The sequence below is a fragment of the Protopterus annectens genome, chromosome 16.part0, assembly GCF_019279795.1.
Source record: "Protopterus annectens isolate FY-2018-M chromosome 16.part0, PAN1.0, whole genome shotgun sequence".
NCBI classification, from domain to species: domain Eukaryota; kingdom Metazoa; phylum Chordata; order Ceratodontiformes; family Protopteridae; genus Protopterus; species Protopterus annectens.
In genome coordinates, this window is record NC_056750.1 from 881,139,906 (window position 1) to 881,167,905 (window position 28,000).

At 39.9% G+C, this 28,000-nt stretch overlaps 1 protein-coding gene across 1 annotated transcript in view; it reads left to right on the forward strand.

The window, feature by feature from the left end:
* Positions 1-28,000, forward strand: part of LOC122790903 (zinc finger protein 3-like) — a 132,975-nt gene that overhangs the window by 56,465 nt on the left and 48,510 nt on the right. Inside the window, 3 exon segments of the mRNA XM_044058583.1 lie at positions 2,383-2,721; positions 18,225-18,351; positions 26,832-26,957. Coding sequence (XP_043914518.1) covers positions 2,383-2,721; positions 18,225-18,351; positions 26,832-26,957 — 592 coding nt within the window.

The window sequence follows — 28,000 nt, forward strand, 5'->3', positions numbered from 1 at the left end:
CTCTGTTTGAGGTTTAGCGATTTTTTTTAAAGGTGTCAATCATATCAGGCCTTCAAGAGAGCCTATTCCTCCTTCTTGGGACCTTAGTTTTATTCTTGAAAAATTGACTTCTTTTGAACCCATAGCTCATCTTTCTTGCAACTTAGTAGTACTTGGAAGGCTATTCAGCTGTTGGCTCTTAACTTCTGCCAAGAGAGTGCTTGAGCTTTGGGCTGTTATGGCCATTCCTCTTTTTTTTTTTTTTTTTAAATTTTTCACAGGGATGGGTTGTTTCTCTGTACTCATCCTTCTTTTATGCCCATGGTGGTTAGTAACTTTTCGCTTAATAAGTCTGTTTAATTTCCTTTTTCCTTCTTTGCAGTCTGCCAGTGAGAAGATTCTATACACCTTGGACCTGCATAGACAACGGAGATGATATTTAGATAAAGCAAAGATTATTCACAAATCTGAGAGACTTTGTTTCATTTCATATCAGGACTTTGGGTTTAGCTAATTCCAAGCAAACCTTCTAATTCTGAATCTCTAAGGTCATTTGCTCTTATTTCTTTCATGGCAAATGTCTTTCTTCTTAAAGAAACTTTCTGCTAGGGTGCTTGCCTCTTCTGGTGCCTTTTACAAGGGTTTGGGCACTAATTCCATCCTTGAAGTTGCTACTTGGTCCACTGTTTATATTTTTACTAAACATTATAAACTGGTTGCTGTTTCCAGGGGCGAGAGCAGGTTTTGCCAGGGCTAATATTTGTGGGTTTATAGATGGCTCTTTTGTGCCTTCCACCTCCCATTCTTCTTCTTAGCTGTTGGTCTTTTTTTTTCACTGAAGAATACTGCAACAGTGATATTGAAGGAGTTGGTACAGTTGTGTAGAATATTTCCATAATAGTAGATGTTCTTCTCTTCTCTGTTGCAGTATTCAGCCCCTCAAAACACCCCCCCAGTTATGGCTCTTGCCTCTGCCTTTTGTCCTTTTGTTACCCTCCTTGCTGAGGGGCTCTTGCTTCCTTTCCCTTTGGAACTTTTTCTTTGGATGTACATGTTCTACATTGTCTTGTGGAAGTATTTTGTTCCCGTTTGGGAAATTCAAATCTGAATATTTGTGTCCATACGTCACCTTTATGCTTCACACGCAATGCAGGGAGCATATGTGTGACGTATAAAATCTATAAGATCTAAAGTCTTTGTTATGCTGGGTGGATGTTGAGCTGTCTTTGGTAGGAGAGCTCTTCAGTGAAGAATACTGCAACAGTGATTAGAGGGTCATCTACTCCTATTGGTAAGATTTTGCACAACTCTACTTTCCGTAGTGTTGCTAAGGAAGGGAAGAAGAAAAAAGTGCAGACTGATCCTAGTCTTTTAAAGGTGGAGCTATTGACAGCGAACCTCATTAGCTGATGCTTGGCTAATCACAATTTCTGGTTAATGTAATAAAATGAGTGTCTCACAATGGCCATTAGGCACCTCCTCTGAACAGTATTTCCCATAGGTCAGTGCCACCCATTTTGCGTCCCATGTGTTTCCCAGCATCAGACACCTACAAGTCATGCTACATCACATGCATGTACCCAAATTTCTACAAAGACCTAAGACTGGCCCAATGTAAAACACATAATTACAGTTGCATTGCAAATTCTTGGTTTGCTGTGGCTGAATCATGGCAAACTTATTTGTGTTTTTATGTACTAATTTTTACATTGTGGAAGTAACTTTTATATGGATAATCCCCATGTATTCCCTTTTTTGAAAACAAACTCCATACAATAGCAGGACCTGATTGATGAGGCCTTGCTGTTCTGCTCTGACCAAGGTCATAGGCCAACCAAAATGGTTTCTTTCAACAAACATTTCTGTTAATTGTATACTAATGTTGTTGGAGGGACTATGCCCACTTTGCTTCTTACATGTGGAAAGGATTTCTAGGATTATAGCCTCTTGACAATTGTACATATCCACAGAGACATTTCAGTCATTGGAGACCATCTAGGTAACAGAGTGGAATGTCAGAAACCAACCCTTCAAATACACAAGTACCTGCCTTTTCCTTTTTTCATGTTTCCTTCCTGCCATACCTGTTTGTGTAATCAACAATTTGCAGTGACTTTATTTTTTGTTAGGGGTCATGTGACTTTATTTTTTGTTAGGGGTCATCTGTATATTGTTATCTCCTTTGAACATTCTCAGAGACAGAGTACCCTAGGTGATTGTCCCTCTTTTCTTGCTATGGCCTAAGTGTTAAACTCAGGTCACAAATGTTGTGGACAGGTGCTTGGCATCTCTGTGACAGGACTGACCTTCACTCTTGGTTGTATGAGAAAAGGTGCATAGACAAAAAACTGACATTGTAATGTACAGGCACTTAACTTGATTCTTTGTGTGTTTGTTTTCCAGGAAGATGCTTATAGTTTGGAACAGTACATTATACAAGAGTTTACAAAACTGCATTTGTTTCTACATGACCGCGAGCAAAAATTACTCCAACAGCTTAAAAATAACAAAGTAGCAGCTCTTATACAGGTGGAAGAAAACTTTGAATGTTCAAAACATGATGCTGTGGTCACCAGTGTAAAAATATCTAATGCCAGTTTGGAGTTCAGGAAGGAAATAACACTGACTTTGGAAGACATGGAAGAAAATGCCGAAAACCTTAAAAATAATGTTATAGCAACTTGTAAAACCCTGTGTGATAAGCCACAGCCTAGAAAACAGGAAACTGTTGGTTTTCTAACTGTAAGTGTACTTTTCATTACATGTGTTTTATTTTATATATAAGATCGGGTAACTGATTATAGTTTAACAGTGGTATGTTTTCTTTATGTATTGCATAAGTGTATTTATCAAGGATTTTGCAAATAATGTAGAACACCATTAAGGCGGAGCATACATTGTTTAAACTTGTATATATTTTATGTTTGTTTGTTGATTGTAAAGTTCTATCTAACTTAACCCTCATTTAAATTTCTCCAAGTCTTTTGGGTTTCTAATACCATGACAGGAATAGACCCCATTCCTAAGTCGAAGTATCATCAAAGTTCATGAAATTATCATTTTTAATGCTGGCGAGAAGTGCTATTTGTAGCACCTGCAATGTGCCCAGAATTGACTCCTTCTTTTTTCATATGGAGTTACTTGTAATGATAAAATATCCAAATACGATTGTAAATTCTTTTTATAAGACCCATTGCTCCTATTACCACTGGAGCTGTCTGGGCTTCCTTCTTCCACATTGCCCTAGTTTCTGCCTGTAAATCCTTGTATTTTATGAGTTTGCAGTGCCTTGCATATAGAAGGAGACAATCACTGGATATAGCAATTTCAATGATCAATGCTAATTTTCTCATCTTGTCATGGACTACTTTATCTGGTTTTCTTACATGTTGGTAAAGGGTGACTCCATGTGATATAAACATCATCATCTTCTATGTTGCGCTGTGGCTCATGTTTCCAATGCTTCTCAGATACTTTAATAATATGATAATGTCTGCACCCCCGCAATGCAACAGTCTTGCCACATTATTATGACTTTCAGTATACAGTCCTTTTACCATTAGTGAATCACGCGGTGGTGCAGAGGTTAGCGTTATTGCCTCACAGCAAGAGGTTCTCCAATTCGATTCTCCGCTCTCTTCTGTGTGGAGTCTGCATGCCCTTCCCACAGTCGAGTGAATTTAAAGACATGCAGGTAGGTGCGAGCTTATGTGGGGGTGCCTTCTTTGAAGGTTGGGTGCTGGGCTGGCAACTCAACACTGTAAAAATTCACTGCCAATCTTTAGCGGACTGGAGTTCTGCTGTGGCAATCCCTAACCAGGAAAAGCCGAAGGACAGTTTTTTACTCAGCAACAGGATGTGTGACTATTTCTAATTCTGTTTATAAAACCTGAATTTGTCTGTTTCTCCCACATGTTTAATGGAGTTTGTAAACCAGCATGTATGTTGTCCATTATCCTGGACTGCCACTATTAACTTTTCATCTTTTTGTTTCAATTTACCTCTCCTTAACCATTCCTGCATTCGGTTCAGATTGACATGAGGTTGTCCAAAGAGTTTTCTGTACCTGCAACTATTTTTTTTTTTTTACATTTTCTACATTTCTTGCATTCTCATCTGATCTGTCACCTTATACTCTTTCTTTTGCTTTTAGGCTTATTCAGTTTCTGCCTGATTTTTATCCATTTCTGGCTTGATTTCCATTCCCGCTTGAAATTAATATGCTTCTGCTGAGCTAAACAGGGAAGTCACCTTAGACTTATTCTCCTCATGTTTTATAACTTTCACTATGTTTGGTTTTTGTGAGGTCAGCAGGTACGTATGCAGTCCTACGATTGCAGATCTATACATGTAATCAATTTCAAGGATGCCCATGTCTTCTTCAGAATGGGGAATATATAATCTTGGTATACATTAATTTTTCTAAATCATTTGATAAACAAGACATTTTTTTTCTTGCTTTCCTGTCCAACTGATCCAATACCTTTTGGGGGCCAGTAAATCACTCCAAAACTGTAAGATAGGGCAAGAAGAGGAAACTGGTTTATAGCTTGGACTTTGTTCTTAGTTGTCAGAGCTGTTGTCAGTATTAATTTTAGTCTTCAAAACTATTCCCACGTTTGATTTGCATTTGTTCATGTTTTATTTTTGATCCTTCATCCGTTCCCAAATATTTATACACTCCCTCTTGCTGAAGTTTTTATATCACATTCTTGTCCCAAACTGAAGTTTTCTTGGTGCTGTAGCTTTCCTGCTTTAATGGCTGCTTCTGCACATTTATCTAGAACAAATGACATTCTTGTATCATCTGAGAAAGTTTTGACCACTTGTAGTTGTTCTTTTAGTTCCTCATCTGACAAACTGTGCAGTTTTAAGTCATCCACAAAAGGACGACTAGAAGTCTTTACACTTTGTTCTTTTCTAGGAGCCAAGTGGTAGCCATGACCTAATCTGTTAAGTAGACAGCTTAATGGGTTAAGGGCAAGACAAAAGAGCAACAGTGACCAGAGTCACCCTGGAATATCCCCTTGTGAATTTTTATCCCTGGAAAAATAATTTGGCCTTTATCATGGCTTAACTGCTAAGTAGTTTACCACTGTTTCATGGTCGCTGTAATGTAATCAATCAGTGCAGGGTATATGTTATACATTTGTAAGCAGTTTTTTGTCCATGAATGCGGGATGGTGTTAAATGCTTTTTTTTTGTAGCCTATCCATGCCATACCTAGATTTTCCCCTTTTTGTAGTTCTCTGTTATGACAACACCAAAAGATCCTTTGTTCCATATGACTTTCTACTGTTACCCTTTGGTCTACTGCCATGGTTGAGTTTTCTTCTAAATGACTATAAACTCTGTTGGCATCAATTCCAGTGTATAGTTTATACATCATTGGAGGGCAAGTTATTGGTCTATAGTTTTTAGAATAGCTTATAGGTTCGCTGTTAAGGAGGAGTATTGTTTTTCCTGTTAACCAGGTTGGTGTCTCTTCGGGGTGTGCATATAAATAGTTCTTACTCATGGCTAAATGTTCATGTAAAGATGTTAATACTTTTAACCAGAAGTTGGGTACGGCATCTGGACCTAGGGTTTTCCAACTAGGAGCTTTTCTTAATCTTGTTTCAATTTCTCTGGCTGTTACTTTGTCCCATTTCATATCCTATACATTTGAACTTCTTATTCTTTCTTTTACTTCTATCCATTCAGCATCTTTGCTACATTCCATAGGATTTGCTTCTTCTTCTTGTGATGGCAGTTCTATTCCTTTTGCCTTGTTTTTCAGTTGTTGATATTGGTCATCAATAAATTGCTTATTTTTGTACTTTTCCTTTATATTTATCTGCATATCTTCTAAGTTTTTCTGCCTGTGCTGTTATCTTTAGTTTATTATTTGCAGTAGTGCACGATAGGTCCTGATCTGTTTTGATACTGCTTGTTGCTTTTATTACATCTATCTTTGAATGTTTTTGTTAATCTGTTCTCTTTTCTGTACTCTTGTCTTAATTGCGTTGTAGTTTTCTCTATTTGATACTTCTATGATGGCATTTTATTTCTCCCCTTCCTTTTTTCTTACTGCCCTGTTTTTTGTGGTATGATATCATCTGTTATTGATTTAGCTGCACAGTAATATATTTGCTTTTCCTGTCAGTTTTTGTTTGTGGACTACTACTTCCTTCTGCAATGGGGGTGGGGGGTCATCCTGAGCCTAGCCTAACCCCTTTGTAGGAATGTTTCCATGTCTTGAGAATTCAGCTGTCATTTTTTTCTAGTCCTGGCACCAGTCTGCCTACCAGGATTTGGTACATTTTTTTATCCTGGGACATGTGAACCCAGCTGTCTTTTACTCGTGTCCATGATATATACTGTATAAAATACAGTCTATATGTGTTGTCTCAGTGAGATTTTGTAAAAAAAAAAAATATTTGTGAAGGTACTAAGTCTTGAGTATGAATTCAGTCCCAGCAATATTACTCTCCTTTGCTTGCTGATTTTATCTCTTCTTTCGGACCCCATCATTTTTCTGTTTGGACCCCTGAGAAGTTAACATGTATAGCCATTGCAATACACACAAATACACAGTGGTAAGATATGATAGCATGTTTCTCAGTTGTCTGGAATTTTGCAAGACATCCCTAATTTTACCTTATATTTTTTCATGTCTCTCAAACATTTTCTTTTTCTGGTAAATTACTGTGGATTACAGGTAGTCAGTAACGTTTGACATTAGAGTTTTGTTCTTTCTCTTCAGAAAGTGCATCTTGATATAGAACCAGTTGATTTATTAACATTTTATGTGAATTAGAGTAATTAACAGTTGTTTCAGATATTTGGGCCTTTGTCGCCACATTATTTTTAGCTTTTGGCCTGAATTCTTGAACAAAGAAGGTCAGATGTATAATAGATGCGAATACTCTGCAGTGCAGACAAACTATGAATGAATGACTTGTAAACATTATCCAAATGATTAGAATATATTTGGTTATGTTCTTTGAGTCAGTAGCAGGTGTAGGCTGACTGGCTCATGTGTATTGCTTGCACCTTGTGTGCTGTCTAACTGCTAGTTTGAGGCCCATCCTATTTCATTTTCACTTGTACTTTCCCTTTGTGTTACAGTTGTTATTTTGCACATGTCCAGCTCCTCAATCACGCTTTCAATTTAAAATATTTAAACCACATAACTAGTGCTTTGTCATGTTTCCTCTGCTACTTTTGACAGTCCTCCTCTGACTTGATCAATTTGATGTTGCATGTAATTCTGTCTCTGTCAGTAAGTTATGCAAAGCACCAAACTCATTCTTGCACTGTATTATCATAAACATCTACCAACTGCTAAACCATTATAGTTGCAGTGAAAAATAAGTGTTGCATGTCCCAGGAATTAGAAGATTTAACAGCCTACCACTGCGTTCCTGTTGTGTTATTAAACCCAGTGACATTGTGGTCATCTGCCCCTTATGTTAATTTTACCACAAGGTGCCCTCCTTCTCATCTTTCATTGACTCTCACCAGTAAACACCCAAAAGTATCATTTTGTGTGAAGCTACTACTCTTGAACTGTTTCAATTTATTTCCCCTCTTCTTGTGTTCCATAGATGCAGAATAGCGACTGCCCACATATAACTATGATATTCTAAAAGACTCTCACTTGAAGCTGATCCACTTACTGTGTAAATAAGCTAGTTATACGTTGGGTTGTCCTTAACCATCACTGTTTGCACCGCTTGTAGATCTGTACTTAGAGTATATTTTGTCAGCTGTCATTTGGGTAATTAGTTGAACTAAAAGAACACTGCCTGTAACTGTGGAGTCTGATCATGTTTTAGTATCATCCTTGAACTTATTTGTACATGATTTTTGGGGCAGTATAACTACTGATGTTCTTCATGTTTCACTGTTGCAGTCATCACCTGTGGGTTATCCCTGCTGTGGTAGCCCTCGGCCGGCCCGAATACCAGAGTCAATGTTTTTCTGCATTGGATGCTGTCACTTGTGACTGATGTCAGTTTGTCAGTGCTATAAAGCAAGGCAGCCGATGTCATTACATCAGTCTTTCTTGCCATGGAGAGCGAAGCAGAAGCAGTTTGCAAGTGTGCCGGTCGGTCACTACCAGAGTTTGAATTACAGCTGAAAACGTCTAGCTAAGTACCCCGTTGGTGATCCTTTTTTCTTGCACTAACCGAGGTCCGAAAAAGTTAACAATCATCTCGCCTCTGGAAAGCAGATCCCACACAGAGGCTTCCATTCATACTGCATTACTTGTTTAGACCCAGACTATGATGTCCCCCCATTGCCGGTTCTGTGCCCTCTTTAACGAGAACCATTCGCCGTAGGGCTCTTATTGTAGACAGGTATTTTCGTCTTCTGTCTTTGCATTCCGAAATGGTGTCTGTCAGTCAGCATTCTGTCAACATTCTGAAAAAACGAAAAGATAAAGATAGACCACACAAAGCTAAGCCTTCCGACGATTCCACCGGTAAGCAGGTTATCAGCTCTCCAGAATTCAGTGAGGCGCTTTCACAGCCTCTGATACCCAATTCTGTATTGATGCAGGCCTCTACCATGAACTTTTCAGAGTCCAGTATGCTGCAGAAATCTTCTTTGTCTTCCCAGCCTTCATTGGATCCAGAGTCACTACGCAGGCACCGACTTCTGAGGAGGCCTCTCGCACTACCGAAACTAGACAAAAAATGATGACTTCTCTGACTACTGTTTCTCTCAGACTGATGGATACTCTTAAACCTAGCAGTCAGGCCACTCCTAAAAAATCTGTTTCTAGCCATCATCTTGCTCCTGTTCCACCACCCCAGGCAGAAATGCTTAAAATGGCAGAGGATCTCATCTCCCTTATCAGGGGGAGTCAGGCCACTACTTCTAAAAGGAAAATACACCCTTCTCCTAATATTATGACAGAACAGGATTCTGAGGAAATCTGATTGATTATTCAGATTTTGAAGAGAAGCAACAAACTCTGACTGCTTATGAGGATTTAGATGCAGAGGAATCCATTCCTTCTGCCTCCTCACCAGAAGATTTTTCCTTTGAAGAAACCCTTCACACCCTCAGGGAACATTTCCAATGGAAACCTGAAGACTTCCCCCAGTGTAAGAAAAGACTTGACCTGCCCCAGCACAGACGCCTGGGCACCCCCCTCATTCTAGTAGTGGTGGATGATGTTTTCCATGAATCCAGCTTGGCCCCTGACGTCCTCCCTCCTGCTCCCAGTAAACCTGACCAGTATTTCAGAGTACCAGATTCTCACAAATATCTGTACAGAAATCCTGCTGCAGACCCAGCGGTCATTACACAATGACCTAAAGGAGCTAAGACTAGTTCTGCCAAGAATCCCATTCCTTCTGACAAGGAATCCAGACCTCTGGACAGATAGGGTAAAAAAGTGTACATCTCTGCAACCTTAGCTGTCAGAGCACTCAACTGCCAGTTCCATATGTTAAAATATCTATAACACACTTTGGAACTATTAAAACAAAAGATTTCTACCTTTCCTGACTGTGCCATTTCGAAAGAGCTAGCAGATTTACTGCACTCTACTTGTCAAGTGGCCAAGCACTCTTTACACTGTGGATATGATACCCTAGAAGCCTCAAGCAGGGCAGCAGTGTCAGGATCTGTGATTAGAAGACATGCATGGTTGAAGGAACAACCTCTCCCTGATGTCCAGTCTAAATTAATTGATGCACCCCTGGATAAGGACTGCTTGTTTGGAGTAAAAGCCGAAGAGTTGCTTAAAAAGATGGAAGACAAAGCAAAATCTATGCAAACAATAAAAGATTTCTTTCTGGTCCAACCTCCCAGGTTTAGCAGGAACTTCCCCTCTAAACACCGGTCCTTCCCTGCACCCATCCAACAGGACCAAGGTAAGCCCCGCTGGGACAGAACTCCCTGGCCCCTATCCCAGGGCCAGCAGAGAACAAAACAGTGAACCACTTCACCCCCAAGGCAGGGAGTTCTAAGCCATCCTACTATGGCAAAAACTCTCAATGACTCCCATTCCCCCCCTCTGCCTGCATTTTAATCCCCAAAAGCTAGGAGGAGGGCTCTCCCCTTGCAAAGAAAATTGGATTTCAGTAACAAAAGGACCAATGGGTCTTGATCATTTTTCAGGGATACAAATTCTCTTTCCACGAGCTCCCAGTTCCAAGAGAGTACCCAGACTTGCCTCCATCAGTGGGCAGAGGCATTGAAACAGGTCCAAGCTCTCTCCAATCCCAGTGGGCAGTAGAACCTGTCACCTCAGATCAAACAGACTATTCCTCATTCCCAGAAAAGAGGGCACTTTGCACCCCATCCTGGATCTATCCATTCTGACCACCTCCCTGGTGGTCCCCAAATTCAAAATGCTAACTTTGCAGCAGCTGCTGCCCATGCTGACCAAAACTGCCTGGTTAGTGACCCTAGACCTAAAAGATGCCTACCTCCACATCCCCATAAGGGAATCCTGCAGGAAATTTCTGCACTTCAGAGCAGGCTCTCAACACTTTCAGTTCTCTGCGCTACTCTTTGGCTTATCCACTGCACCCAGAGTATTCTTAGCCCCAGCCATAGCATTTTGCAGACCGAGAAATATACAGATTTACCCTTACCTGGACGACTGCCTCATCCAGGCAGAGTGCTAAGAAAAGCTGCTCCAGGACCTCCTCTTTGTCAAAACCCTCCTAACTTCCCTAGGGTTCACCATCAACGAGAAGAAGTCCAAGCAAACACCCTCCAGGAAGATCATTTTCCTGGGAGCATTGCTGGACACAGTATCACAAATGCCCTTCATATCCCAAGAAAAGCAGAGATTCCTGTCTCTCTACTTTACCCAGCTGGCTTCCAGAAGTCACCTCATTGCAAGGAAGTTCCCGTAAGCCTTGTGGTACGTGGCATCTTTCATCCTTCTAATTCCTCCGTCCAGGCTTCACATGAGAAAACTTCAGTGGTATCTAAAAAACCTTTGGTGTCAGCACTCTCAGCCTCTAGAGACTTCTCTCCCTCTGATCCCCTGTATAAGGGTTGAGTTTCTGTGGTGGGCAGTGGCCTGTGCAAAGAGCCAGGATCTTCCCTTCATCCTCCACCCTACCAGGCAGACCATCACCACCGATGGCTCAGATTTTGCTTGGGGTGCTCACCTAGCAGGCAGGTGTGCACAAGGTCTTTTGGATGCCCAGCACCTTCCTTTACACATCAATCTGAAAGAAACCTTGGCAGTACAAAAGGCTCTGACATCCTTCAAACCCAATCTCAGGCCAGGGGTTCTCCTTATCAAAACAGACAACAGCACAGTAATGTGGTATATCAACAAACTGTGCAGGCTAGCCATGACCCTCTGGCTGACAACCTCCTCCATGGGGTTACACCAAATTGCCCAATACCTACCAGGGATCAACAACACCCTGGCAGACCATCTAAGCAGAAATTTACTGGATCCCCATGAATAGCAGCTCCCCAGAAGAATCTTTTTGCAGGTCATTCAGAAGTGGGGACTCCCGAGGTGGATCTATTTGCTTCCCACCTCAACCACCAGCTGGAAAAATTCTGTACCAGGGAGTATCACCACCTAGCATGGAAGGTGGATGCCTTGACCTTCCCCCTGGGACTCCCTCTTTGTGTACACATTACCTCCTCTGCCTCTTATCCCAAAGGTACTGATCAAGATAAGGGCAGAGAGGCCAAAGGCCATCCTCCTTGCCTCAGAGTGGCCCAGGCAACATTGGTACCCCTTACTGTGCAGCCTGACATTGCTACCTTCCAGGCAGCTTCCTCTGATTCCAGACCTCTTGACCCAGATGAGGGGGGGATGTGGCACCAAGACTTGCAGACTCTCAAACTGTTAGCGTGGTTAATACTTTAAAAGCAATCAAGGGGCCCTTGTTAAGCAAACAGGTCCTAGACATTATCACGGAGGCCAGAAGACCCAGCACCAGAAAATCTTACACAGGAAATGGAAAAGATTCTGCTCCTGGAGCCAGTTCAGAGGGAGTAGTACCTCACAACCTTCCATCCCTCTTATTATGGACTACTTAGCTGAGTTACTCAATAGTGGCCTGTCCTTCTCTTCCAGTAAAATCCATGCCTCAGCTATTTCAGCTCATTTCAGTACAAAACAGCCCCTCTTTTCACATCCTTTTATTAAACAATCCCGGAGAGGGGCTTCTAATATCAGACCCCCCAGAAGGCCACCCATGCCAGCCTGAGACCTGAATTATGTTTTAGAAAAGCTTACTTTGCCACCTTTCGAACCTGCAGCCTCAGCAAAATTGAGATACCTGTCCTGGAAGACTGCTTTCCTCCTAGCTATCACCTCAGCCAGAAGGGTTTCAGAACTTCAGGCACCCATGGCCATGGAGCTTTTCATCATTTTCCATGCAGACAGGGTCTCCCTGAGGACTAACCTGTCCTTTATGCCCAAGGTGGTGTCCAATGTAACCCGCAACCAAGGTCATACATCTTCCCACTTTCTTTCCAAACCCTCAAAACAAGGGGGAAAGTATTCTGCACTCACTAGAAATGCACAGACTGCTCAGATACTGCCTGGATCATACTAAACCCTTCAGACCTGCTTCTTGTCAGCTTTGCCTCAGGGGCAGAGGGGAAACCCATTTCCAAGTAAACAATTTTCAAATGGATATCACACTGTAACCATTTCTGCTACAGACTACATGGGAAATCCCCCTACGTCTATTCGTACCCATTCCACTAGGCCAGCCTTCACTTCCACAGCATTCCTCAAAGAAGTCCCCACCAGGGATATCTTGGAAGCTGCCACCTGGACCTCGGTCCATACCTTTACAAAGCATTACCACCTACCTCTTTTCTCTAAGGCTAGGGCAGGGTTTACCTCTGCAGTTCTTGCTGACCCAGGCCTAGGTCTCTAATTTATCCTTCCATCCCTCTACTCGGCTTTGGGAATCCTCCCACAGGTGATGACTGCAACAGTGAAACACGAAGAACATACATTTGTGTACACTTACCATAAATGAAGATGTTTAAGTGTATTCACTGTTGGGAGTCCTGGTTTCCCTCCCTCCTTCCCCCTTGTATTCCCTTCCTTAGGGAGATCTCAGTTTCTTGCAGTGGTTTTCAACCACCAGGACCACTTTACCATATCTCCTTGTGCTTCTGATGGGTTAGGGCAAGAAAAACTGATGTAATGACATTGGCTGCTTTGCTTTATAGCACTGATGACCTGACATCAGTCACAAGTGATAGCAGCCGATGCAGAAAAAAATTCGGCCGGCCAAGGGCTACCACAGCAGGGATAACCCACAGGTGACGACTGCAACAGTGAATACACTCGAACATCTGCATTTATGGTAAGTGTACACAACTGTACTTTTCATGTTTACTGCTAGCCAACTTCTAACATTTACTAGTTCCACTAGAGAGGGATGCATTGTTTATCAAAACTGGAGGCTAAGTGTCTCTCACTCTGTGTCCCACCCATAACCCATTAAACAAGACAGCATAACATAATAACACAGTTCAGCTTCACTTCAACATATGCTGAGGTCGTAAAGAAACTTTCCTTGACCTCCAAGGTCTAGTTGACATCCTGCTAGCTTATGTTGGGCATGTTGTCAAAATGCTAACACTGCACCTACACCCAGGTCACCCAAATCACCTGTACCATTAAGGTCCTATAAGGCATCAGCACATTCCAGGAAATGTGTTGGTCATTAGTAATTACATTTCAAGACATAGAGAGACCACAGTCACCAGGCTGGAAAATGACAAGGTAACAGCTGTGGGTGGTACTGGATTAGGGATCACTAGGGCCCTTAGGCCTCTGTGCCACCCCATTTACAATTACAAGTTTGTAGTTGACCATGTGGAGATGAATGATAGACATTCCACTTTAAGGGAGATGAGATGCAGTCAGACTCTCTGCTCATATCTTTCAAGAAAGCGAGGCTCTGGAATTGAGCAGCATTTTACCGTTACCAAGAATGATGCCGAAGTTCAAGGATAAAATAACCGACTTCAGTAATTGGCTAAGTAAATGGATTCCATTCTAAGAGGATTCAGTGTGTGTCTGCATGGTCCAAGATGGTTAGCCAAACCCTCCTTTTCCAGGGATGATTTGCCCCCGTCACCCACTCTTCAGTTTTTCCTGTTGAATTCTATCTCACAGCACTTAGGCAAACCCATGGGTCTCTGGGCCAATGCAATGATGTCTTGATTGTAGTAGTCTGCATGTTCCTGTTAGAACAAAGATGTCTGTAACGGGAAAGTAAATATGTCACATTTATTCTACTGTTCTGATAACTGGTCAGTACATAGAATAAATATTGAACTGCCCTTTCCTGCATATGTGTACATGCACACACACTTCTCATATAGCTCTCAGTGGTGCCAGTCTCATTACATAAGTAATAATTTGATAATTTAGACGTGTGTGTGTATGTGTGTGTGTGTGTGAGCATTTGTTACTAAACTATTTGTTGCTTCTGTCCTGAATAACAGTAATACATATTGTGTGCATATTGGTTTTAAACATTTTAAAGCCTGCTGTTTTTTTATACATATGAAGAATATTTATGCAAGTACTGTAGTGGTACACAACTGACATCTAGACTATAGCAATTTTCAATGTTGTGGTTGCATCTCGTTCCCTCTCATCTTTATAAATATTATCGCTGTAATTACATTTATATGTATTAAAAGCCATTCAGCAATGCATGTAGAAATGGAGGTTTTCTTGCCTCTATGGTTGTTTCTTTCATGTTTATCCTGCAAACTTCATGTATAGACAATGCACAGATTAATTCAGCACGTTATGTGCTGTTGTGTTAAAGAAGCCACGGTGGTGCAGCGGTAGCATTGTTGCCACACAGCAAGAGGTTCTCCCGTTCGATTCTCAGCTAGTGTGCGGGGAGTGCCTTCTGTGTGGAGTCTGCATGTCCTCCCCACGGATCTAGTGGCATTCCGAAGGACATGCGTGAGTGGGAGTGCCTTCGTTGAAGGTTGGGCATTGAGCTGGGAAATCTGCTCTGTGAAAATCTACTGCCAATCAGTGGACCGGAGTTCCGCTGTGGCGACCCCTAATCGGGGAAAAGCTAAAAGACAACAACAATGTGCTGTTGTGTTAAACACCAGAAGAAAAACATTGGGTGGCATTCATAGTCCCTCATTTTGCATATGCGCAACGGTAATCAGAGAGTGCCACTGCACCTTTACATAAATTTACTAAGCACAACTGAATGGTGCTGATTACAGAAAAATTATATGCTGTACAGAAACACCCACAATATTTTTAGCTGTCTGAAACATTGTAAAATGTGTTAAACATAGTCTGTTATGTGACAGGGAAACTGCTTGAATGTAAAGTGGCAATTTTTCTGCTGTTTCTATTGTCTCTAAGTGAGTACAAGCCTGTGCTAGCCTGTACATAACACTAACAGTTATTTGAGGAAAGCTGTGCTCAGCACACCTGTTCAGAAATCAAGTGAAACTGCTAAAAGCTTGTATTTATTGGCTAAGGATGTGCTTAAGTGATCACTTTGACTGGTCTTTTATAAGATTGGAAAAGGAAAAATATGAAAGCTGGAAATGAGGGAAAGAGAAGATGAGGGACACTCAGATGGAAGGCATGAACAGGGTTGTATTGGAGGGGGTGGGAAAAGAGGGGAGGGGTAGCACATTTTTGCAGGGGATAGACCCCCCTATTTTTTAATATGAGAAGTTCAGGAATGAGTACGGGAAGAAGGTGTATGGGAGAGGCTTAAGGAAGAGTTAAGGAATGGATGCAGCATAAAAGATGGACAAGACAGGAGTATTATGGTGGGCCCACATTGGTGAGGGACAGAAGACATACTGATAGCAGACAGAAAAGTGAAAGGGTGAGGACTTGGCACAGGTCACACCCCAGTCACAACCAGTGTAATTTAACATCTGAAGTCATCAGATGCTTGTCTTTAGATAGCATCTCCCACAGCTATTACCAGAAATACCCCTAGTGATGGTATGTGGATGGAGGCCTCTGGTAGCTCAGAGGTCAGAACCGATTGGGTCAGCAAGTCTTCTACCTGCTAGATGGGGGTTTCTATTGGTTGAAGGAGTCTCCCCACTGCTTAGTCAACCTCTACCCTTACCAGGTTCTGAAGCTTGTGACGTTGGCAGCTTTCCAGGCTGCCAAACACCGGGGGAGGGGGGCTTCTGATCATGTTATCCATTGATAGTAGGAAATGAGTGCGTGGGAATAGCCAGTAGCCAGATGCACGATATCTGTGCCTTTTTGACCAGCAAATGCCGCTAGTTTTGGTAAGGGCAAGCAGTTCTCAGCAGGAAATACCCAAGGTAGTAGCAGTTATCACAAGCATTTTCACAGATTACAAAGGTAGAAAGGGCATGACTTCTCTTTTGTAAGGTATATGTGCACAGTGCAGGAACACATAACAAAAAGTTACTATGAAGCAGGCAGGAAACTGCATTGTTTAGATAAGATCATCACACAGATTGCAGCCATTCCTCATTTACATCTCATTACTGTATCGTTTACATACTTTTTTACAAGCTTACTAAAGTAGCTTGGTCTAAGTGTAGTTGTCCTCCATTGTAACTAAGCTGTGCTTGGGCACAGCCAGTGCAAATTCCCACTATGCCTAAGTGCAACGACTATGGATGTTGCCAAATGTTCTGTTCAGCATCAAACCATTTATGCACGGGGAAGCAAGCATAAAAGAAACTCCTACAGCCCTTGAAATGGGCAGACTATTACACTTTAGAATTAATTTTATACTATGGTTTTATATGCTGCATGTACCTGTTATTGCCTATCTTCCTCTCCTCACCAACCCAATTGCTGCGTTATTCACCAGTGTAATTAACTTCTGGAATCAACAGATGCTTGTCTTTGGATAGCCTCTCCCGCAGCTATCACCATCAGTTCCCATTGTACCCCAGTTTCATTGGCCACTCCATTTTATACTTCTGTGCATCACTGACTACTAAATTAATTTCCTTTACTATTCCCTACCTCTTGCATTAATCCAGATTACTCAATATTCTGCGTCCAAGTAGGTGTCTTTCTTTCCTAAACCCTGACCGATATCCTGGACAGCTGCTTCTAGCTTTCCTGTTTTCTGCAGCTGTTTTCCGACAGTTTCTTCAATGTTTCCCTCCAGCTTCCTCTTTTGCAGTCTCTGAATCATGTCACCCAATCCTAACTGATTTTCCGTAACTTAGGTTTTTTTGTTGATGTACCATTCTTCCCGTATTGCTGAACTTGTCCTGTGGAAAAGGAGAATGGAGAGAGTTATTTTTTAACCTAGAACATTCAGAAATCCTTACTTTCACAAATGAAAAGGTAAATGTCTGCTCTTCTATTCCTTTATCACCTTAAATCAGCAGATGCACAAAATGGACCTGTGTCCTTGTAGCTTAATTTGATGCATGGCTAGGATGGGGTGAAGGTGGCAGCTGTCCCAGGTGCAAGTTGTTAGGGACCATGATGGACAGTGCTGGTCAAGCAGAAGTGGAGTGTCAGCAATGCAGTGCCAGTAGTAGTCATTCAATACTGAGGCCAAAATTCATTTGTTTTGACAAGACTCAGCTGTTGTGGCTGTTTAAATAACTGAATGAAGTGACGTTGGAAAAATTAGAAGACAGGAATTTTTTCAGCTTTAGTTTGAGGGGTACCAGTCTGTTGGACTGCTGGGGGGTACCTCTTCCTAACTTCACCTCAAGGATAGAGTGACCTCTGTCTTGCTTCTGGCTAGTCCCATTCACTCCTTTGTTACTATCCTTTGTTAATGTGTGTCCAGAAGTGGGCGGTTTAACTGTCTGTCCTTGGACTCCTTTGCTTGTTCTTCCTCCTCTCTTCCAACAGAGCACAGGGCAAAAGCACTTTTAAGAGAAACTAAAATCCCTGGCATGTAGATAGTCTGCTACTCTTTGCTCCTCCACCTTTATATGGTGGCGTGTTTCTTGTCTTTTTTACTTATTTATTAAACTCAACCAGCCAAATCTCAACATCCCATTTCTGTTGAATTTGCATTAAAAGGACTCCTGAGATTTTTTTTTCCTTTGCAACCAATACCCGTCAGAGCTACTGAAATGATGTGGCTGCCTTTACTCATTAGAATGATAGGGGGACTTAATTCTTAGTTAATGTGTGACCACTGTTGCAGTTTTAGTATAAGAATGTCCCTTCTAGTGGCAGATGTCAGTGTTTCCTACTGAAAATGGCAGCTTTCATATCATTAGCAGTAAAGGAAAAAAAATGAACCACACAATTCATCTCTTTACAGGTTCCAGAAACCTTTGAGGATGTTGCTGTCATGTTCTCAGAAGAAGAGTGGAAGATGTTAAGAAAACAAGACAAGGAGCTTCACAGAGAAGTGATGGTACAGAACTATGAAACACTGACTTCAGTAGGTAAGTGTGGTCCTATCCTATTTAGGTAGATCTTTATTGTGAGAAGTAGGCATGTCCTATTAAAATGCTGTGTCAAGATATCTCAAAATTTTGATAAGTGATCTGGTTCATTGTAAGCCCTTTTAGCCACAGTGACTAATGAATATGAATACAGATGTGCACTTTATAGAAACCTGTTCAATCAACATATTTTTAGGAAGCAGAGTGAAGTTTGAGTACTCTGAGAAAATTAATAAGATGTAGGAGAAGCATATCAAACTCCACACTAACCATAGATGTTGGGCAGAATTGAATCCTGAACCTGGAACTGTGTGGAAGAAACAAGATCAATCATTCAGAAATGTACGCATTGTACTGGAGAAAGATCTCTGTCATCTTATAGCTTCAGATGTCTTAACATAGCTATTTTAATGACTTTCCATAATTAATCTATATAGTCATAAATAATCTTTCTCTGTCCTTTTTAAGAGCATACCTCACATAGTTAAAACATCCTGTAGTTTTTGATATCCTAATTCTTTTTGCGGGTTATATTGTGTATGGCAGATTTGCGGTGGTGGTGCTGCGGTAGCGCTGTCGCCTGACAGTAAGACGTTGTCCCATTCGATTCTCAGCTAGAGCGTCTTCTGTCTGGAGACATGCATGAATAGGTGTACCTTCGTTGAAGGTTTTGCGTCAGGGCTGGCAACTCGGCACGTAAAAATCTACTGCCAATCATTAGCAGACTGGAGTTCCACTGTGGCGACCCCTAACCGGGAAAAGCCAAAAGACACAACAACATTGTGTATGGCAGCTTTGTAAATTAAATCTTTATTAATTCCACCTTTTTGTATTCCTCTCCTCTGCCAGGTTTTTCCACTTCTTCTTTTAAAATAAACAGCAGCCTCTTGTTATATGTGCACTGCCCCTTGAAATACTGAATATTCTGTTTCCTTCTCTTGTCTCAAAGAGATGATAATGTAGAGACCCAGCAGTTATACTTTTATGAAATAATCCATTATTTGTCTTTAAACATACTATTTATTTACATTGTAAAACCTGTTAGATATGCTTGCTCCCTTCCATAAATGATAAAGGGGTCTAGTATTATGAATTACGTAGGTGGATATTTTGGACCTATTTCTGCATGACTGTAGCCAAGATACTATGCTGATTTGCCCTGTGCAATCCCAGAAATGTGCAGCGCACTTAAGGTAGAACTTCTAATGTAGTGCTACAGATCCAATCCCCCTCCCCCAAAGCCAACTCCTGCTTTGGATCCCAGTAGCGTACCAGCCCCACATCCAGTTTTGTCACTTTACACTCACCCTGGGGCTGTCAGATGTTTATGTGGTTCGTAGCATAAAATCACTGGTCTTGAACAATTTTCCTGTGTCTCAGTCTGCACAATGATGACACACAGAGGCAGTAAGTGTAAGGATATAGATATGTGGGATGTAATCAGAAAGGCCTGAAAGGGAGGAACTGCATTACTAGAGTTTGAAGGTAAGATGGGCAGTTTCACAAGTATGCCCTGTACTTTGTTACACTGGTTACCTGAATGGTGACCAGTCAATGACACACACAGGCAGAGTAACAAGTAAGTGTAAGGATGTAGATATGTGGGATGTAATCAGAAAGGCCTGAAAGGGAGGACCTGCATTACTAGAGTTTGAAGGTAAGATGGGCTTACCTGAATGGTGACCAGTCAATGACACACAGAGGCAGAGTAACAAGTAAGTGTAAGGATATAGACATGTGGGATGTAATCAGAAAGGCCTGAAAGGGAGGCCCTGCATTACTAGAGTTTGAAGGTAGGATAGACAGTTTCACAAGTATACTTTGTACTTTAACACTGGTTACCTGAATGGTGACCAGTCAATGACTCCTTTTGCTTTTAAGATGGACAGTGGGTTGTCTTGAGGCAACCACTACACATTCCACACCAATATGCATACTGAGCAATGTCACAGGAAATGCTTCACTGACAAAAGAATTTCAATTTCAAGGATTTTTAGCATTTTTGTTCTTTTTAGTATAATTGGACTTGATCAGAAACTTCATCAGAAAATATATGTATGTCCCAACTTCACATTTTATGTAATAAACTAACACAATCTTATTACAACAGCTGACTTGAAAGGTGTTTTTAAAGTCATACAGTCTAACACTAAAATATATCCTCGATAAATAAATGTTATGGGTAGTAATATGTGATCACATGTGAAATATATAAAATAAAAATAACCTTTTGCAGTGTTACTTTTTAGTAGATAAAATAAATCTTAAGCCTTCAAAATTAAAAATAATAGATATTTTATGTATGTATCAAATAACTAGTTTATATGTAAATCTTTATTCTCAATAATAAAATTGAAGCGTAAGTTAAATTCTATAATTTATAACTTGATAGTGTTTTAAATTTAAATTCATACAACAGTAACTGTCATTCGGCCCAGGAGCATTTGTTGTGTCCAAGCGTAATTGCAACATCACCTGTCTTTATTCTAGAGTAAAGTTCTAAGTATGACCTCTTGAAGAAGCCTTTTTGAGCACAATCGATAAATATTTTTTAAAATTATTGCAGTCCAAAGAAAAAGGCAGAAGACAAAACGCCAGAAATCAGTGGTAAAGGAAGTCAGTGACAAAAAGTAGTACAAAATATCCAGAAAAAGTCAAGACGTCCAAAATGTCACGCATTTATTGTGCAAATATTTCAGGTTAATACCCTTCTTCAGTGCACCACTTTTTCTGGATATTTAGTCCAAAAGAAAAATAAATGTTCAAGATGTACAGAGGAACAAAGTACAGACTAGGCAAAATGTTTTTATAAAAAAAAGTCTCCTGCAAATTATGTACTTTGATCAATGTTAGGCCTTATTTGGTAATTTCCTATGGGGTAGATGTGACTGCAGCTGTCAAGCAGTTGTGTAGTTGGCCATCTGTCTTTCTTGTGATGGATCTTGCATAGGAAAGATAAAGAAACCCGTGTGTGTGTGTGTGTGTGTGTGTGTGTGTGTGTGTGTGTGTGTGTGTGTGTGTGTGTGTGGGTCTACTTAATTTGCCCTAACTTCCGATTGCCCGACACCAAATCACCGAAATTTCATTAGACCGACAAGTATTATTGGCAAGTAAATGGGATATGCCCTCTTCCCCACTATAGTGCGACCCTGGAGTTAGAAAATGTAGTTGGGGGTGTGCAGGGGGCACAGCGAAGCCCCCCACTTAATTTTATATTATATTGTTTAGTATTGCTTTAATATTGCTTAGTAAAACAAAAGTAAGTGGGGGGGCTTCACCCCACACCCCCCATTGTGGGGGCTGTGCCCCCCACACCCCTCTACTATATACTCTAACTCCAGGGTCACACTACAGTGGGGAAGGTCAAATGAAATTTCGGTCACATGGGGTCGGGCAAATAAAGTAGATCCATATATATGTATATTATATATATATATATATATATATATATATATATATATATATATATATATATATATATATATATATATATATATATATATATATTATCTATATAAAATGTGCTATAAAATTCTACTTAAGTAAATATTTCATAAAATTTTAAACTGGATTTGATTGTGCTTCTTCACATCAGGGAAGTGAATACAAGTGAGTACATTGGAGAACTGCTCTACCCTTATCTTGGAAGGCTGTATTACATGCACTGCATTTATTAATGTTACAGGATAACTACATGTAGTCCTACTTACAGACATAGGAAACCAGAGATACCCTTATCATAGAAGGCTGTATTACATGTGCTGCATTTATTAATGTTACAGGATAACTACATGTAGTCCTACTTACAGACATAGGAAACCAGAGATACCCTTATCATAGAAGGCTGTATTACATGTGCTGCATTTATTAATGTTACAGGATAACTACATGTAGTCCTACTTACAGACATAGGAAACCAGAGATACCCTTATCATAGAAGGCTGTATTACATGTGCTGCATTTATTAATGTTACAGGATAACTACATGTAGTCCTACTTACAGACATAGGAAACCAGAGATACCCTTATCATAGAAGGCTGTATTACATGTGCTGCATTTATTAATGTTACAGGATAACTACATGTAGTCCTACTTACAGACATAGGAAACCAGAGATACCCTTATCATAGAAGGCTGTATTACATGTGCTGCATTTATTAATGTTACAGGATAACTACATGTAGTCCTACTTACAGACATAGGAAACCAGAGATACCCTTATCATAGAAGGCTGTATTACATGTGCTGCATTTATTAATGTTACAGGATAACTACATGTAGTCCTACTTACAGACATAGGAAACCAGAGATACCCTTATCATAGAAGGCTGTATTACATGTGCTGCATTTATTAATGTTACAGGATAACTACATGTAGTCCTACTTACAGACATAGGAAACCAGAGATACCCTTATCATAGAAGGCTGTATTACATGTGCTACATTTAGGAAACCAGAGATACCCCTGTCATAGAAGGCTATATTACATGTGCTGCATTTATTAATGTTACAGGATAACTACATGTAGTCCTACTTACAGACATAGGAAACCAGAGATACCCTTATCATAGAAGGCTGTATTACATGTGCTGCATTTATTAATGTTACAGGATAACTACATGTAGTCCTACTTACAGACATAGGAAACCAGAGATACCCTTATCATAGAAGGCTGTATTACATGTGCTGCATTTATTAATGTTACAGGATAACTACATGTAGTCCTACTTACAGACATAGGAAACCAGAGATACCCTTATCATAGAAGGCTGTATTACATGTGCTGCATTTATTAATGTTACAGGATAACTACATGTAGTCCTACTTACAGACATAGGAAACCAGAGATACCCTTATCATAGAAGGCTGTATTACATGTGCTGCATTTATTAATGTTACAGGATAACTACATGTAGTCCTACTTACAGACATAGGAAGCCAGAGATACCCTTATCATAGAAGGATGTATTACATGTGCTGCATTTATTAATGTTACAGGATAACTACATGTAGTCCTACTTACAGACATAGGAAACCAGAGATACCCTTATCATAGAAGGCTGTATTACATGTGCTGCATTTATTAATGTTACAGGATAACTACATGTAGTCCTACTTACAGACATAGGAAACCAGAGATACCCTTGTCATAGAAGGCTGTATTACATGTGCTGCATTTATTAATGTTACAGGATAACTACATGTAGTCCTATGTGTAGATGTAGTGGACATGTTCCATCCTTACCAAAGATGGTTGTATTGTATCTTTCTTTCCCAATATATATGGGCTTGTCAAAGCTGATTATTTTCCTTCACACCCAAAGTCATAAAATCAAAGTTATTGCAACAAACATGATAGAATTACAAATGTTTTGACATGAATGCTATACACATAAGGAAAAACATGCAAAAAAAGTTCACAAGAATAATTACAGAAGATGGCGTAAACAAAATTATTTTGTATACATTGAATAGAGTTTTAACAATAGATGTTGTGTTCACTTTTCTATATTTACAAATTTGAAGTAAATATGTACAGTAGCTAATAGTGAACAGAAGTGTGAGGTGATGGGACAAAGATGAAGTTGGGGGATGGCTGTTAAAGCTATGTGAAGATGGTGTTTGGCTTTGCCTCACTACTTAGCTACTTTACTGCTGGTGCTATGAATTTGTGTGTGTTATTTTTGTTTAATATGTTCTTCCTCCTGTAGGAAGCTTTGGTAATTAAGATGCCATTTATTTATTTAGTATTTCATGACTGGTTTGAGAAACACAACTGCTTTGTTTTCTTCTGCTGGATTAGTTGCTGCGTTTGAAGAAGGCAACTTCATGGTATGTTTTATTTCACTGGACTTTATGCTGTTGCTGGTAAATTTCAGCTGGCCAGTTTTCAAGCACCTGGACAAGATATAGTGACATTGTCATGGTGCTACCATTGGGTCATTCTTGTCATGGACTTTTGCATCATTCTGTTATGCTTGTAAATGATGCTTTGGAGATCCTGTTTGACTTTGAATGGCTGTTGAACTGTTCAGCCCTGGACTTGTGATCTTTTATGTATTCCTTGCTTTGTGTGTTGTTTGTTCAGGGACTGTCTGGAATTTGTATGGTACTTAAATTTTTGTGCCACCTTTTGTATTTATTATTATGCAGTGCATTGAAAGTTGTTAGGTACTTACTCCAACAAAGTATCATGGCTAATCTGTAACTCCATTGTTGTTGTATTGCAATGCATTTTTTGGTTGCATACAGTTCATTTTGCACCTACATGATCAGCTTTCTGCTGCAAAATGTATTTCTTTTCTTTGCAAGCCATCCACCTAAGCTCAAAAGGGAACATTAAAGCTCTATTACGTTTTACTTTTTCAGGCTTGTAAGCCTGTGCAAATTTGAATTTGATACAGTCTCATTTACTTGTGTCTGAGTGTTCCAGGAACTTCAGTATCTGCTATATACTGTTGAAATTTTGGATGCATTAAGCTACATTTTTTTATGGAAGCTTTAATACTGATGATTGTTTGGTATTACTTAATAGCTGAATTTCCGTTTAGAGTACTTGAATATATATGTTTCATTTATATTGTATGCATCAGTTTTGCAATTTGTTTCTTCTATGTGGTTGTATGCCTTGCCTCATTTTTCTGAAACACCTTGGGGGATCACCTGTGTAATAACACTGAAGTTGAAGTTAGTGGCATGTGAGATGCAGAGGTCAGTGTTACTGGACCAGAGTTGAAATGAGGAGAGTGGAAGACTGGGTTAGACAGTGGTGTGAGAGGTTGGAAGAGGCCCTTAGAAGTTGGGGAGTAAATATTACAAAGATGTGATCTGAGAGTCTAAGAAGGTAATTTAAAGCTGATATCAGGGAATGAGGCGTTTGCAAGCAAGTGCATTTAGGGTAGGATTGTACATGATCAAATAGTTATGTGGTTAGCAAAGGTAGGTTGTTTGAGGAGGTAAAGTTTCACCATGTGGGCTGTTGCAAAAGGGTATGTTGTGTTGTATTCATGTAAAACTGTGGTCTGACCAGGTGTGCCTGAATTGTGGTACTCACAATGGGTGGGGAATTTCAGTTGCTCTGAGTTTACTCGCTAACAGTGGATAGAATTATTAATGATGTACAACGTGGTTACAGATAGGACCATTTATGTAATGGTAGAGCATTTACATTGTCCAGCATGTGGTAGAACTGGCCACACTGATCAGAGCTGTTTATGAACTGTCATCATTTTTATTGGGAGTCGCGTAATTTGATTGTGGGGTTGTTTCCAAGTATGATAAGCTGCAGTATACATTGTAGTTTTGGCTAAAACATATTTCTTGTTATGGCTTTTTAAGCATCTTGCATAAGTTGACTTGTAAATGTACATGTCATTTTTAGGTTATTAAGGACTTTTTGTGATTAATTCTTTCTGTGTGATGATAAAGGAGAAATTTTGATCAGGGTGTATGACTAGGCATTCATAACTTTGTAGGGGTGTAATTTCGTTGTCCCACAGAGCTGCAGGATCTAATGATTTACTGCAAAAGATAATTCGGGGGTCCAAATATTATCAAAAACTTTAAAAAAGATGAATACTGTAAGTTTGTGGGCATGTACATCAAATCTGTAGAAGCTTTTCTAGGCCATTGTATTTAACTCAGTAGAGGGGAAAACAGCAATAATTTGTGTAAGTGATCATCTCAAGTTGTGGGACATCAGCTAGAGAAGTTTATAAACAAAGAGAGGAGAATGTGATTCAAAGAGATTTGTGGAACTCCTGTAAGAAGGACTGTAGCTTTCGAATATGTGTAACTAAACTATACATTAATTAGTCTTCTAAATATGTAAGTTCTAGTAGTTTGCTATTATTTTCAGCTCTTGCTGGCATTAACGTTCGACATTTGAACCTTTCCTGGCAGCTGACCCTTTTTATATCTGCTACTTTATGGTTTTGTGCCCCAGAACAGTGTTTGGTATACCTGCACTTTCCATTGGACTACTATTTTAACCATATTGTAGTTTTACTTTGAACATTAGAGGCAAGCAATAACAGGACAATAAGAGAATAGCCATATAGACTTTTAAAAAGACCCTTGTAAAGCACTTAAAAATGTTGACCCTCCTGTACATAACTTTGGTGTAAATTTATCTACCCATCCAGTCCTCATGATTAGCTTTAAAGGTAACCAAAGTAGTACTTTGACCTGTAGTGGTAATGTGTTCCATTGACTCGGAATGCCTCTGCATGAAGTTATGGTCCTATATTAAAGGTCATGCATCAGTGTTTTAAAACTGCACCTGTGAGGTCATGCTTGTCAAAGTTACTCTAAAGGAAGTCTGCAGTTGAATCTAGTTCTGTTAAGATATTTAATGTTGGATGGAAGCCATCTTGGGTATTAGGATTCTGATGAGTTAGATGCGTGTATAAAATCGCTGTTGATTAGTTTTAATAGGAGCCTGATGAGTAATGTTATGATGTTGTGTTTTTATGTGCAGGATACAAAATCCCTCCTGAGAAATTGTTGCTGCTGCTTAAAGTTTATCATGATAAACAGTTAAATGATGATGCAGAGGGGAACAGTAACACAGAAAAGGAGGTGAAGCGTGAAGATAAGCTCAGCAGTAAGTGAAAACTTTATTAATGATACAATTTGTAGGAATTTGATCTCTGATATTAATAGTTTTTGAGGAAACTGCGAGACAATTCATAGAGCTGTTGCTGAGTGATTCATAGATTAGTACTAAGCTAACTGCCCTTGCAAGCCATTTTAAGCTTAGCCAATTATCCCTTGTGAGACTCAAACCCTGCACCTTGTGTTTGTAAGGCAAACACCTTAACCATTAGGCCACTCTCCCAACTGAAAGACTGAAGGTAAGATGGTATGAAAAGGTAATGGTAACATGTTAAATGCATTTCTATAAAGTTTCATTTTTAATGTAAATGGGTCAATCAAAATAACGGTAGCACGAAATTGGAAGGCAGTGGATTCAGTGGAAGACATGATGATATTATGAACAAGACTGTTTGATTTTTGAGAGTTTCTCATAAAAATTCAGAATTTGGGCTCTGTAAGCAGTTGCAAAGCAATGTCTTTAATAGAATTTCTCACGGTAGACAAGGTTAGGTATACATCATAACTTTCAGTGTTTTTTAACCCTCCAGTTCCGGGTGTTAAAGTTTACTAGGGTTTAATGTAACATTGGTCTTGGTGCATGAATATGGATATGAGGCTGCGCCAGAGGTGATATTCATTCATTGATTAAGTTAAGAATGTATTCATTGATTCAAGACAATGTGTTGATCTGTAAAATGTGTTTTATTTGATTATTTTTCTGGTGAGAAGGGCAGGGAATATTAACTGTATAAAAAGATAATTAGAGTGTTAACTACAAGAATGGATCATTTAATTGCATGGTCCCTGTTCTGTATCTCTGTAGTGTATGAAATATATGGGTTTAATCTGAATAATAATCAGTAATTCATAGAATTTAAAATGAAGCTGTGAAATCACACATCCCCATCTTCTACTGTTGTGTAGAAAGGTTGACTTAAATGTGTACCTGTGCAGCCATGCTAACTGGATAAAGGATAGTGATGTACATCCTAGATGAAGTTTGATAACATCTATATTAGCCCCACAAGTACTCCCAATGTAACCGTACTT